The sequence below is a fragment of the Chroicocephalus ridibundus genome, chromosome 1, assembly GCF_963924245.1.
Source record: "Chroicocephalus ridibundus chromosome 1, bChrRid1.1, whole genome shotgun sequence".
NCBI classification, from domain to species: Eukaryota; Metazoa; Chordata; class Aves; order Charadriiformes; family Laridae; genus Chroicocephalus; species Chroicocephalus ridibundus.
Window position 1 is genome coordinate 6425943 of NC_086284.1, and position 14280 is coordinate 6440222.

Here is a 14280-nt window from a genome sequence, read left to right on the forward strand (position 1 = left end):
TGACGGGGACCTGGAAATAGTGGCACCCAGCTCTGCCCCACACCCTCCATGTGGCATGTCAAGGGCTGGGAGAGAGCTCAGGAAGGGAAAGCACATGAGGAGATAAAGACGGGGAGAAGACAACACTGATGTATCTAGTTTGGCTCCTTACTGCAGCAAAGCCAACAACCTAAGCTGAACATGATATAAACACGGGAAAGAAGCCAATGGGCATGAGGATCAGGAGAACATGAACACTGATGGGCCTGTTGGGTTGTTCTAACCGATGGCAATGTGAGTGGTTAAGTTTGTATCCCGAGGATGCCTTCCCCCATTCATCCACTGGGGATGGTGCATGCATTTGCTTGGCCAGGAGGCATTTTGCCTCCTTGGCTTCTGATGGTGTCGTGGGGCCTGTCCAAAGCCAGCCCAGACCTCTATACAAGCCACCAGCCATGCATTCCCCAGGTCCACGAAGGTGTGTGGAGCTGATAAACGGCTGGAAGGCAGCGGGTAGAAATGCCGATGGTGTTTGCACAGCGCACGGCTGTTTGATTTAGGAGCGGCTCCTGGGCTGCAGAGCCACCAGCCTGGCTGCACCCATGCAATTCCTGAGCAGACCTAAAGAAAAATGCTGATGGTTTTGCTTTTCAGCAAAATTTTCACAAATGGTGCAGGCTGACCGCAGGTCACCAGAGCAACCTGGCAATTTGCAGGAGACAGTGAATGTATTTCAGAAGACAAAAAAAATATCTGGTTTTCCCATGACCTTTGTGAGAGACCTGGCTTGTCTTGGTGCATCCCCTGGCAAATTCCAGGACAGAGAATGGGCTGCCTGACAAGTCCCAGTTGGATCAAATACTATCCACATTCCTACTGTTCAGAAGAGCCGCACCAAGTCTGTTGCCTCCCCTCTTTGCTAACCCATCCACCGCTGCTTAAAATAACCTGGCTCTTCACAGGAATTTCCTCCACTAAGATGCCCTGGAGCAGATGGCTCCTGGGAATCACCTTCTTTAGGTGCCCCTTCCATTGGTCTATCATCACTCTCAGTAGTCATAACGCTAGCGGCTAGCATATAACACAAAGGCCGGAGATCAGCTATGGATTGTCACCTCCGTGCTCCAGCAAAACAGACCAAAGTAAAAGGGCTTTATCTCTTTGAGAAACCTAGATCCTGGAGAAGAGGGAACAAGAGCAGAAAGGCAAACAGGAGCTGCTCCCAGCTGCTTCCCCACATCCAAAATGCTCATTTCCCTTCCTGTTTTAAGCATGTCATTCTTATTTTTTTTCCCCTTGGATTTAGTGTATTTACTTGTACTAGGGCATAAAACCCAAATCTGAATGTCGTTGACCCAATTCTATTAAACAGAAGCTGTCAATTCAATGCGTTAAGGAAATAAATCTGTTATAAATATTTTTATAGATAATACTATCTTCCGAGCTGATGTATGTACCAGCATAGAGATGCTCCAGTTCATTGTTATGTACATATTTATACAATTTTCAAAAACCACACATTTATTCCCCACAAAGCCACTGTCATTGTTATTCATTCTTTGGCAGTCACAAAGTTCTCACCATTAGTATGATTATTCTTATGATTCATATTGTGGTTGCTCAAACAAGGTCCAGGCACAGGCTAATCCTTTCCACAAAGACAGTGAAAGGATGGTCCCTTCCTGTCAACCTTACAATCTTGGAAATATCCCTCTTCCTTAAAAAAAAAACAACACACGTGAGCAGAGGAAAATCTACTTTTGAATTGCCTACAAAAGAAATGTCAGGGCCAACGGTCACCTCGAGCAGAACAGGCAGGAGGCTTGAAGCATCGCTGTGCTCGAGGAGCCAGGAGAGGAATGGAGAACATCTAAGTGGTTCTTCTTCCATGTCCTTCTCATGGCTCATGAGCCATTTGGGCAGCCGGCCTCTCCAATAGGCCTCAGCAGCCTCCCCTCTGAGGACAGGACCTTGCTGATCCTGCTAGATCTCCTCTACAAACATCCTCAAAGCTCTCTTTCTCTGCTTGACAGCAAACAGGTGGATCCCCAACAGACCACCAGTGCATCAGACGCAGCTTTAAAAGGCCCCAAGGATGAAGGATTTCGGAGAGCCAGGCCAACTAGTAACAAACATAAAGCCCAACAGAGATCCTGGGTGGAAATTCCAGCTTAATACAAATCAAATCCCATTCCCCAAAGGGAGAAACCTCACTAACCTCACGGAAACAGCACAGCTGTGGCCAAGACCTCTCCAGGGGGTGCGGAGCAGCAGCTACAATGGAGCTGCCGGTTGTGGGAATCCCAGGACCCTGGTCGCCCGAGGCTATGGAGATTTTCATGGTCTTGGCTTTTTACTTCCTTCTCAAGGGAAGAATGAAATTCAAACCAGCCTCAGCTAGCTGCTACCAGCAGCATGGACTGCTGAGAGCCTTGCCTCCTCCGGTCCCCTCCAAACCCCTGATCCCACTTCTGCCTGTCATGGGCTGCTCCCCCACCCACTGGTTTCCTCAGCGTGGCTTTGACCATGGGGTAAAAGGAGGACTGACAAACTGCAAGAGTGACTGTTTTCACTTAGTGCAGACACACAGGGCTTTGACGAAGAGTCGGACACCCGCCCAGCAAGCTGTGACACCAAAGACGTGTGGTCCAGGATGCTACCTCTGGTGTGACCACCTAAAAAGAAGGCACCATAGTCAGGCAGCGATATGCCAGTGGCTTGCGCTGTGAGAAGTTCTTCCTAAGGTCTCTTTTGAGATCAGATGAATTTGGCAGTTTAAATGAAACCCTTACTGAAATGGGGAAAAAAAGTCCAACTGGGAGTAATTTGTAGAGCAGGACTGAAAAATGCCATCTTAAAGCAAGTCATGCAGTTGGTGGGATTAAAAAGTCTCAGAAGAAGCACAAATAATAACAATCAGACTTTTCACATACATGGTGACTTCCAGCCAAAATACTTCACAGCCTTTCAGGATGATTCTTTGTCCCATAATGTGCTGGCAAAAGTGGCCAAGTCATAAAAAAGGAGCAAAAGAGTGGGGGAACCAGACCAGTACGTTCATCAGACTGAAGGACCAGCTGCGGTTGGCCTAGCAGTAGAAAAGGCTTGTGGACGTCAGCTAATGACTAGTCCTTTTGCTTATCGAACCCCATCAGCCATCCTTGATTCTGGTTTAGGGACGCCCTCCAGATGAGCTTTTGAACCTCTTCTACTGCTCTTCACCCTTCCCTAGTCACAAGCTTGTGGGAGCAAGGAGGTGACGGTCCACCTGTCTATCCAGTTCTGCAGCTGCAGAAGGAAAGGTCACCACCTCCAGCATCGAAGACGTGCTGCGTAGAAGGAGTCTGAACTCCACCTCTGTCAGTTACATCCGGGATATTTTCTGAAGCACCTACGTAAGCCAGCCCAAAGAATGGGATTTGCAGGAATTAAAGACGCAGAAGATGCAGATCTTCAGGCTCTCCCTGTTTTCTAATAAGCATTGATTTTTAAAAATTTATGACAAGTCACAAACCCTGGGCTCCCAAGCAGCCGTCCCTAGTGCATCCAGCACTATTAATTCTTCTGGTCTGGCAAAGGGAAAATTCAAGTCCTTCTACTCAAAGCAGCAGAGGTAACTCAGACACAGGTTATTACTGATGCTTCAGAGCAGCAAAATGCACAAAGTGTTCAAAAGACTCTGGGTCCAGCTTTGACGGAGCCTTGGATGAGGACTGGCTTTATTCTCAAGGTGAGTGAATCAGTGCAAATTATAACACTTTTTCCTCTGTGCCTCAAGCTTCTGGTCAGATTGATGCTCTATTCCGGGAAGATATAGATCCAGCAAAACCCCCGGAGGATGCAAAACCAGCAAAGCTGGTGTCTATGAGCACAATGCAGATTTTGTGCAAATGGTTTCCTTATATACCACGCCGTCACTTTTCATCATTAACATCTCCCCCAGGAAGATTCCTAGGAAGCGCTGTATTTGTCTGAGATTTTCTCTTTGATTGCTGGTATCAGGAAGCAGCTTGAAATGGAAGAGAGTGAGGCAAGGTTGGTAGAGGAGATAACACTTTTTATTAGACTGACAAACTGGAAAACTGGGAAAAAATGGGAAAAAAAAAAAACCCAAGCAAGCTGAAACAGAAGCTGACAGACCTCAGAAAGCCTCATGTGCCCTAAAGCACAGATGTTTTTATCCACCTTTATGAGCTGATCTAATAAAAGATATTGTGCCTCATCATAAACGTTGACTTACACCTCTGGACAACCATGTCCACGGCCAAACGGAACAAAGACGCGGAAACAATGAGTGGCCTGAAGACAAATTTGAAAGCAACAGTGCACTCAGAAACACCTAGAATAAAACCAAGGAGACTTTGCAGGCCTGTGGTATGGTTCCGGAGAGGTTATTTAGGCTCCCTCTGGTATGAACCTCTGCATTTAAAAAATGTAAAGATCACAGACATCCTTGTGAGTGTTTCAATGCTGCGAGAAACAGTCCCACTACCACTAAATCTGTGGTGCTCTCCACTTGCGATATTTGGTGCATACAGGATATTAGAAAAGAGTGCCATGCAAAGATACTAATCAAATATTTATGAGCAATCGAAAAGAAGAGTTCAGGCTCAAGCAGAGATTCAGGTTTGGTTTTATTTACCTTGCACAAATTACACAGTGCCCGGAGATTGTATTGGCAAGGAAGAAAACGCCACCACCTCGGACAGATTGTAGACGCCCTGATCTGACATCGACGGCGATGAAAAATGGGATCAATGAGGTGGTTTGGGATAAACCGTGCAGTGCACGGAGGCCAAAAGGCTGTGAAAATGATTTCTGGTTTCGATACAATCGGTTCAGAAGGCAGAGCCCCACGTTGCGGGATTCCTCGGAGGTGCCCTGGGCACTGGGCCTCCTTTGGAAAGGATTATTTGTCTCTTAGTCACCGCACAGATAGCATTACAGGAGCTGTGCGCTGGCAGCCAGCCCGAGTCCACCCAGCACCTCGCTGGTTGCCAGAAAACTAATGAGCAAATACTTCCGCTTTCAGGCTGTTCCCTCCCCTCTCCCTACACCTGCGACCTGTTCCAGGGTTGTGCCTGGAGCAAACTGGAGCCTCCGGGGCAGCGTCTGGGCTGGCAGCTTGGAAAAAAACAGACCCAAGGAAGAAAAACCCAAGTGAAAGAGGATTGAAGCGCGGCGAGGAGCCGTCCTGTGTGTGGGGCAGGACCTGAGCACAGAGCAGCAGGTTTTCTCACGCCACCGAGCCATCACCTCCCGGGGGAGATGAGCATTTCGCCGGAGCACAAGCCCCTTGGGAAGCAGGTCACCAGCAGCCTGCACACGGTGAGTAAGGTACGGGCTCGGGGACACAGTCCTCCAGTGGGATCAGAGAATCCCCTTTGGGCTACGTTAGAGGGGGGTTTTACCTCCCATCTGCTATTTTGAAGACGCCGGGGCTTGCCAGATGTGTGACCAAGACGACGACTCTAGGTAAAAAGCTGTGCCTGACTCCGACCTGTTTGCACCAGTTTGCTTACACAAAGGGCCACGTCCCTCGCAGGCACGCAAGATCTGGCAACAGCAAATAACCACAGTGGTTCTTTTTCTCCTTTGAGAAGAGGTGGAATTAATTTAATGTTAACTTTAATTTATCAGACTCCCTAAGTAAAAGCCTGTTGTGAGTTTTGGCGGCGGGGGGGGGGGGGTTTCAACAGTTTCTTACAGTCTCTAATGACACAAAAGCTGCCCTGTGTTGTAGACATACAGAATCATCAGCTGGGAGCAGTAGTTTTTCTAGGTCTAAGGAAAATCAATGGCAATCTCAAGACAAGCAGCGTTCTACCAGGCAGAAATCAGAGACAAGATCAGATGATGTTTTCCTTTTCCTCTCTGCCCTCAGTCTGTCGCTAACCAGTTTGCTTTCTCTGTTCTTCCCCTGACCTCTCCGTCTTTAACAAATCCAACCTCCTCGTGTTGCACCTTTCAGGTATAGGTTGCAAGTTACTGCAGCTACCCCAAGGAGGTTAACTGTTTTGCAGATTAAGAAACTGGGGCACAAATAGGTGGAATGACTTCCTAAGCGTCACCTCACTGGCTAATTAGAGAGCTGGGAATCAGCTGGTGCCAGTATTCCCAGTCTGCTGGGAACCAGTTTGGTCCCAGGCCAAAACCCTTAATCAAAGATCTCGGAACATAAGGTTAGTTGGGCTACTGTATTAATGAAGGACATGTTATCCATTTGTATTAGTGACAAATGGCATGAAACATCTGACCTGCCATCTGAAAAAGGAGCAAAGGCTCAAAAACATGAGACCCTCCTGTCAAATGATCCCTGCCAGGGAAAGCTGTTGTTATCACTCGGACAAATAACGCATCTGAGAGCCTTCGCTACAGAAACGGCTTTGGGCTGTGTTCTTCAGTGGGTGGAAATCACCAGATAGTCCCAGACAGAATAATTTTCTTTGTATCTGTTTGGCCCTAGTGCAAATGATTGCCCTGGAGATGAAGCCACCCACACTAGGGCAAAGCAATATTCCAGCTGGGTCTTTGGCCTGAATCTTCTGGTTTTTTCCCTGTCTTGCCTAGGCTGTGAGCAAATTTCCGCTAAATCTGATCCCTTGCTGCTGTTTCAAGTGAAAGGTCTCCCCTTGCTCCAGGTAGTCTGTTCCTAGTCCCTTCCTTTTGCCAGCTCTGGTGCTTGTTAAATCCTCTGGGGGCCAATTCAGCTCAGCAAGATGAAGGAGAAGCAGAGCTGGCAGGAGGTGAGCAACAGAAGCACGTACAAGGATGGAAAGGGGAGAGAGCAGCAGGAGCTCCCCCTTCTCTTGGTGTGAGCTGCGAGACCAGCTCACATCATCCCGTGGGCCTGCACCTGTGGGATCCAGCTAAGGACTTAACTCCATGCTTCGCTTGAGGCATGTGACTAGCAGCACTGAAGCAGATCCTTGTGTGATCGGATCCAAGAAAGAGCAAGTTAGCTCCTGGAAAAAAGGGTTGTTTATTGACTCACACCTTCCCAATGGCAGGTGTGGTCCTGGCCAAGCATGTGACTCGCATTACAGCAGTGACGGCGGGAGGAGAAATAACTGCCTCCTTTCTTCCCTCTTCTTGTTCTCTGTTGACTGTTATAAAAAATGACTCAGTGCAAAGGGAGGCTCTTAAAGCTCTTCAGCACTGAACCATCAGGAAGGTCGTCAGAAGAGGCACCAGGTCCAGCTTTCCAGGCATGCCAGGCAGTGGTGTTAATGCACAGTGAAGTAAAATAGATCCAAACAAAAAAATCCAAACTTGACATTCTTCCTTCTTTAATTCACGTCAGTTGCATGAAGTATTTCCTTTACTTCCTAGCTAAAGCTATCATACGTTTTTAAACCACTTTGCTAAACAGCTTCTGTCCTCCACCTCTGACATGCTGGACTTTCATGTCTCGGTTCAGTACTTACAACTAAACCCTCAGACGAGTGGAAGCCAGTTCCACCCATTTCTAAAGTTTCAAAGAGCTTTAGTTCCTCCTTTGAAGAGAAAACACCAGCTCAGTTAAGAGGAATGGAGCTGCACAGCTTTGCGCTCTATCCTGGTCCCTCTGCCCACGGGGAGGAGGGTGAGGGCTCAGATCGCCCTCACTGGAAGGACAGGGGCCAGCAGGGACAATGCTTGTGTGGGATTTAGGAGATCGACATCCAATCCTGTAGTCACCAACAGCTTCCCTGGGCAGGGTACTTCTTGTCCCTCTTCCTTAGTGGCAAAATGGGCAGCACAAGAAGGACGTGCACCTTTTGGAGTGGGTCAAGAGGAGGCCACAAAGATGATGAGAGGGCTGGAGCCCCTCTGCTATGAGGACAGGCTGAGAGAGTTGGGGTTGTTCAGCCTGGAGAAGAGAAGGCTCCGGGGAGACCTTATTGCAGCCTTCCAGTACCTAACAGGGGCCTACAGGAAAGCTGGGGAGGGACTCTTGATAAGGAAGTGTAATGATAGGTAACGGTTTCAAACTGAAAGAGGGTAGGTTTAGATTGGATATCGGGAAGAAATTCTTTACTGTGAGGGTGGTGAGACACTGGAACAGGTTGCCCAGGGAGGCTGTGGCTGCCCCATCCCTGGAGGGGTTCAAGACCAGGCTGGATGGGACTTTGAGCAACCTGGTCTGGTGGGAGGTGTCCCTGCCCAGGGCAGGGGGTTGGAACTGGATGATCTTTAATGTCCCTTCCAACCTGAACCATTCTATGATTCTATGAAAACAACATTTTCCTATGTCCCAAAGATGTAGTGAGGACTCAGCCATTTAGAAACGTCGCAGTCTCTGCTGCTCTGGTTATGAAGGCCGTATAAACACCCTGCATCTGCTTTTAGCAGATGGGCTGGATGTTCCCACCTGTCCCCCAAGAGGTGGGGGCTCATACCGCTCTTCACACCACCATTCCAATTTCCAGCTGCGATGGCATTTTTTTTCTTTTGCTTGACATCTCCACATAGACAGCCTCAGACAGGTAATGCACATGGATTTTTGTCCCCTTGTGATACTTGCAGTTGTCACCAATCGTGGAGTTAAACGTCGGTGGGGAGATGTACACGACAACGCTGAGCACCTTAAAGAAACACCCTGGCTCCAAGCTGGCAGAGATGTTCACCGGCCAGCCCAAACTCCGGACTGACTCTGAAGGAAGGTTCTTCATCGACAGGCCCGGCACCTATTTCAAATACATCTTGGAGTACCTGCGCAGTAACCAAGTGCCCACCCAGTGCATCCAGGACGTCTACAAGGAGGCGTTGTTCTACGACATCGAACCTCTAATCAAGCAGCTTGAGGACTCCCCGCAGATCTTCGGGGAGCTCGTGGCGAGGAAGCAGTTTCTGGCTCGTGTGCCCAACTACAGCGAGAACATCGAACTGATGATCCGCATCGCCAGGGCGGAAGCGGTCGCGTCCCGCCGGTCCAGTGTCATCGTGTGCGTGGTCAAAACTGAGGAGGACGCGGCCAGATGTCAGGATGCCTTGAACAGCTTGGACATGGATAAAAAATCCGTGGTGAAGTTTGGTCCCTGGAAGGCAGCGCCAAGTATTTCTGATCTGCTGGACTGCATTCAAATGGACGTTGAAGCCAAAGGGTATAAAATATCCTTTCAGCCCCACATTGCTGAAAAAGGTTTTCGCTTCAAATCGCATGACTACTTCTACAAGTTCCTGTTCACCTGGTGGTAGCTAAGTGCCACCATTGATGGGGAATGGAAGAAAGCGATTGTTAAACAAATTAACTTGGGCCACGGAGACTAAGCCATGGACTACCTGATAGACAGGAAAAAAACACATGGCCCAATGAAAGGATCTCCTTCAGTTGTTTGCCAAATTAAAGAGCACGTTTTTCTCGTGCTTTCGGGGATAACTGTACGATTTAAAAGGCATCAGAAACAGGAGGAATTTTACTCTTTCAGCGTTGCTGACTATTAGGTAAGTTCAGAGAGCGAGATCTGAGGGTCAAGCCAACCTCACTCAACCTAAGAGAAATTAATAATCCCAGTTATGTCTTGTGGACATGTGGAGTTGGTCTCTCAGTGCAAATGGGAACAGGTCACATACGCGCAATTCCCAATGGAATCACTGACAGTGCATTAACACATGCTCGACTTAAATTTGGATCCTTAATGAGAAGGCAAAAAGTCGTCTTCTCACTGCTTTCCCCACTAGAACCTAGGTTAAAAAGAAGGATTCAGTGTCCCATGCTCTCTTCTTGTTCCTCCAGAAGACAGCCTACTCTCTAGCCAATGTATTTATTACCGTTATTTATTATTTATTCTGAAGAAAAGATAGAGAACCTCAGCTCTGGTCCTGGATCAACAAAAGGCAAAAAATACCAGCGCTGATGAGAGGAGTTTATAACCTAAGGACACGCACTCCTCTCTCAGGCTGCACTATTTTAATCTTTTTCTTATGACATTCATTATTATTACGATATTATTTCTAACTATATAAGCTTCTGGAAGAATAGGGAAAACCCACCAGGATTTGACGGGAAGGAAGCACTATTGAAGCGACAACCTGGGACTTCAGTGCATATTCTCCTTCAAAGAACATGCATTGGGTCCCACATCGTGTTTTAAAAATCTTAGTATTTGAAAGTTTATTTTTATATTGGAGTTGGCTGTTAGCTTGGTTTTAATCACTCTGAAAACCATAATGGCTAATTCGATTATGATCGTATTTCCTTTATTTCTTATAAGATGGATTTCTTCCAGTTAAGGACAATAATCTCTCGGATATTAAATAAATAACTTTTAAAAGCTCTTTGAATGATACAAAAGTGCTTTATTTACTGACATCTTCCCACCCAAATCCCCTAGTTCCGAAGTTTTATCTTTATGCTAATGGATTTCAATAATTCCTAATCAAGGTGGACAGTGGGATTGAGTGCAACCTCAGCAAGTTTGCCAATGGCACCAAGCTGAGTGGTGTGGTTGAGACGCCTGGGGGACGGGATGACACGCCTGAGGGATGGGATGTCACCCAGAGGGACCTGGACAGGTTTGAGAGGTGGGCCCATGCGAACCTCATGAAGTTCAACGAGGCCAAGTGCAGGGTCCTGCACCTGGGTGGGGGCAATCATGAGCACAAATCCAGGCTGGGTGGAGAATGGATGGAGAGCAGCCCTGAGGAGAAGGACTTGGGAGTGTTGGTGGGTGAGAAGGTCAACCTGAGCCGTCAATGTGCGCTGGCAGCCCAGAAACCCCCCCGCAGCCTGGGCTGCATCCCCAGCAGCGTGGGCAGCAGGGCGAGGGGGGGGATTCTGCCCCTCTGCTCCGCTCGGGGGAGACCCCCCTGCAGTGCTGCCTCCAGCTCTGGGGCCTCAGCACAGGAGAGACACGGAGCTGTTGGAGCGGGGCCAGAGGAGGCCCCGGAGATGCTGGGAGGGCTGGAGCCCCTCTGCTGGGAGGACGGGCTGAGAGAGTTGGGGGGGGTCAGCCTGGAGAAGAGAAGGCTCCGGGGAGACCTTGGAGCCCCTTCCAGTCCCTCAAGGGGGGGCTACAAGAAATCTGGAGAGGGACTTTTTAGCAGGGCCTGTAGCAATAGGACAAGGGGAAATGGCTTCAAACTAAAAGAGGGGAGATTTAGACTAGAACTAAGGAAGACATTCTTGCCTGTGAGGGTGGTGAGACACTGGCCCAGGTTGCCCAGGGAGGTGGGAGATGCCCCATCCCTGGAAACATCCCAGGACAGGTTGGATGGGGCTCTGAGCAACCTGATGTAGTTGAAGATGTCCCTGCCTACAGCAGGTGGTTGGACTAGATGGCCTTTAAAGGTCCCTTCCAACCCAAAGCAAGCTGTGATTCCATTATTCCGTTTTGGTCTAACCTCAAATAATAACGAAACCGGTGGGTATTTGGGGGTAAAACTGCGCGGGGCTGACAAGGCCGACCCCCTGGCGGGGTTCGGTTGCGGGGCGGCCCAGGCCGCAGCCGCCATGTCCAGCCCGCGTTCCCATGGCAACGGGAGGCCACGCCACCACCACCCCCGGCCGGGGCCCGGCCGCTTGACCATAGAGCGCGACCTCCAGCTGGAAAGAGAGGACGCTTCTTTCACCGCCTCCCTGCTGGCGACTCTATGGTTTCTCTTCCGGGTTGCGCTTACGGCGGCCGCGGAGGGCCGGGCGGCGGCATGGCGGCGCACCTGAAGAAGCGGGTGTACGAGGAGTTCACCAAGGTGGTCCAGGTAACGCACCACCGCCGGGCTGCGCGGGGTTGAGGGGAACGGCCCCGAGCTCCGCGGTGCGGCGGGTGGCGCGGGGCTGTGGGAGAAGCCGCCGGCCTAGCCTGGGGCCTAACCTCGGAGCGCTGCCCGCCGCCATGGGGCGAGGGCCTCAGGGCCGGGGTGGCCGGTGTGGAGCGGGAGGGGTTGGCCCCGGGTTTAGGGAAATGGGGGCTGCCTGGAGGGAAGGGGGCTGGCTCAGGTTGTGTGCGGGAGCGGGAGAATGCCCTCCTCAGGGCGGGGAGGGGGCGGCCTGGGGAGTGTCATGACTGCCGGCGGCAGAGGAACGGCAGCGAGTTTTATGGCAGCGAGTGTCTCGGCTGCTCCCGGCTGTTGGGCAGGCGAGAAGTCTCGTTTGCCTTGGGTTGGTTGTTTGGGGTTGGAAGGGCCAGAATTTGGCTGTGTAGGTTTAACAGCTTCTCATAAATTTAAGAGAGACAGCGTTTCCCGGGGATAGGGGCTGCCAGAGCAAGACAGGTTGTAGAGAGGTGGGGTCGGTCTCTTCTCCCAAGGAACAGGCAATAGGGCAAAAGGAAGTGGTCTCAAGTTGTGCTGCTAGAGGTTTAGATGGGATATTAGGAAAACATTCTTTACTGAAAGGGCTATTAAGCATTGGAACAGGCTGCCCAGGGAGGTGGTTGAGGCACCATCCCTGGAAGCGTTCAAAATACAGGCAGACATAGTGCTTAGAGATATGGTTTAGGGATGGCTTTTTTCAGAGTTAGGTTGATGGTTGGACTTGATGATCTAAAAGGTCCCCTCCAACCTAGATGATTCTATGACAGGAGCAGCTACAGGGAGCTGAAGATGTGTTCGTTCCTAAGATAGATAAGGGAGAGACCAGTGACTGCTGCGGGGTGTAGGAACTTCCTCAGGCTTGGTGCTGAGCCACTGTTCACTCTGGGAAGCAGTGGGTCAGGATTTGCTCTGTGTTCCTGAGCTGTGTCCCTCTGCCCACAGCAGCAGCATGAGGACCTGTCTGCTAAGAAGCTGCGGCTGACCAAGCCCAGTAAGTCAGCGGCGCTCCATGTCGACCTGTGCAAAGCCACCTCACCTGCAGATGCCTTGCAGTACCTGCTCCAGTTTGCCAGGAAGCCCGTGGAAGTAGAGAGCGTGGAAGGGGTTGTCAGGATCCTACTGGAGCATTATTACAAGGTGATGAAGCTGGGAGCCAAGTGTGCTGGTCTTGTTTTCTTGGGCTTGGATGTGGCTCCTCCTGGTCCTGACCCGGTTGCCAAAAGCCTGGGCTGTTGGAAGCCCTGTGTGTGGAGAGTGAGTGACTACAGTTCCTTACCCAAGTGATTCCTGATCATGTTACTAGGTCCCTTTGATGATTTCAGGAGCCTGTGACAACGGTGTGACTGTTATCCCTGCAGGTGGCCTGTATGATTAGTGTTAAATTAACTGAACAAGGGACATGAGACATGACAAGAGGTTTTCTAGGGAACCCAGCTGTTCAAAGCTGGTTCAACGTTATGTGAACCCTTCTTGACTGATGTTTCCTTACCTTGCTCTTAATTTGTTCTAGCAGTGGAGAAACTCTTTAGCTATTGCTTATGGTGCGAACAAAGCACTTTTAAAATCACACTTCTGAAAAACTTTTCAACAAAAAAATCTTAACAGCAGAATAACAAATAAATAACAGAAGCAATATACTCTTCGTAGTATCCAGATACTGATCCTTCACTTGATAAAGCAAAACTTCTTTGCATCTGACAGAGCTGTACTGTAGGCTGAAATATTTTTCATAAATGTCCTTGTGCTATTCTGTCTGTCTTCCAGTTGAGTCTGTTTTGCTTTGAACTTACACTAAAGCTCTAAGCTGCATTTTACCTATTTCTGTACTCTGCCTGCTTTGGCTTGTGTGTTGAGACTGGTTTACATTTTTTTGATGGGAACTTATTTTCCTCAGTGGACTGACCTCCACTCAAAAGAGTGTACAGCTTAAGGAACCTGACCTATTTCTTCTTCTGTGAAGACAGCTGTGGTTCCTCATCAAATAATGCAGGTTATTTGTGTCTGAAGTTTGTTTTGTAGCCTCTGTTAGAAGAGAGACTCTCAGATCTATAGAGGAGGTCACATTTTTGGTGCACAGCCTGTTACAGAAACCGGCTTTTAAAAAGCGTTGCAGTCCTGTGGCTGACATTATTTTCTTAAGAACCGATTTCTTAGTATCTCCAGAAAACTTGCACTCGAACTGATCTTTCAGAAACCTAACCCTGAAAGCTGTAACCATGGTGGAAGTTGTGTAACAACATATTTGTTTGTCGTGTCATTGTTTTGTTTAAGGTGGTGCTGCAGCCTCCTGCTCCTTCATCGCTTTATATTATGATAGGATGGTCCCCAGACGGTCCTGAAGGCCTCTGAACTGGAACAATAAAATAATCTGGCTGTTCCTTTTTTATTCATTTTCCCACCAGTAGTTCCCGTGGCCCTGCTGACAGTTGAATTAACACATCTGAGCAGGTGGTGTGTTGCAGTGTGTGGGGGAAAGCCAGGGGGACAGGATACTGTAAGCTGGTGTTGCTGTCAGCGATGGTGTGTCCTCAATGGTGTGTCCTCAGACAGTGTCCTGAGGTGATC

General features: G+C 49.2%; 2 protein-coding genes across 5 annotated transcripts in view; both read left to right on the top strand.

The window, feature by feature from the left end:
- The first annotated feature begins 5044 nt into the window (after positions 1 to 5044).
- Positions 5045 to 10203, top strand: KCTD14 (potassium channel tetramerization domain containing 14). 2 transcript variants are annotated; one of them, XM_063329686.1, is made up of 2 exons: positions 5045 to 5316; positions 8488 to 10203. In XM_063329686.1, exons 1-2 carry the CDS (start codon positions 5248 to 5250, stop codon positions 9157 to 9159), a joined length of 741 nt encoding a protein of 246 aa, XP_063185756.1. In that variant the 5' UTR covers positions 5045 to 5247; the 3' UTR covers positions 9160 to 10203. The 2 variants fall into 2 exon arrangements, with proteins under 2 accessions (XP_063185756.1, XP_063185838.1); XM_063329768.1 differs by having other exon boundaries at positions 5045 to 5307.
- A 1343-nt stretch (positions 10204 to 11546) lies between these two features.
- The window catches only part of INTS4 (integrator complex subunit 4), a 42208-nt gene continuing 39474 nt past the window's right edge, over positions 11547 to 14280 (top strand). For 2 of the 3 annotated variants that reach the window (XR_010069994.1, XM_063326597.1), the window contains exons 1-2: positions 11547 to 11661; positions 12658 to 12852. Coding sequence is in view for 2 of the 3 variants with exons in the window: in XM_063326597.1 (XP_063182667.1) it covers positions 11554 to 11661; positions 12658 to 12852 (303 nt within the window). In the remaining variant the exon portion in view is untranslated. The remainder of the gene's footprint in view (positions 11662 to 12657; positions 12853 to 14280) is intronic. The other variant, XM_063326613.1, reaches the window with a different exon arrangement.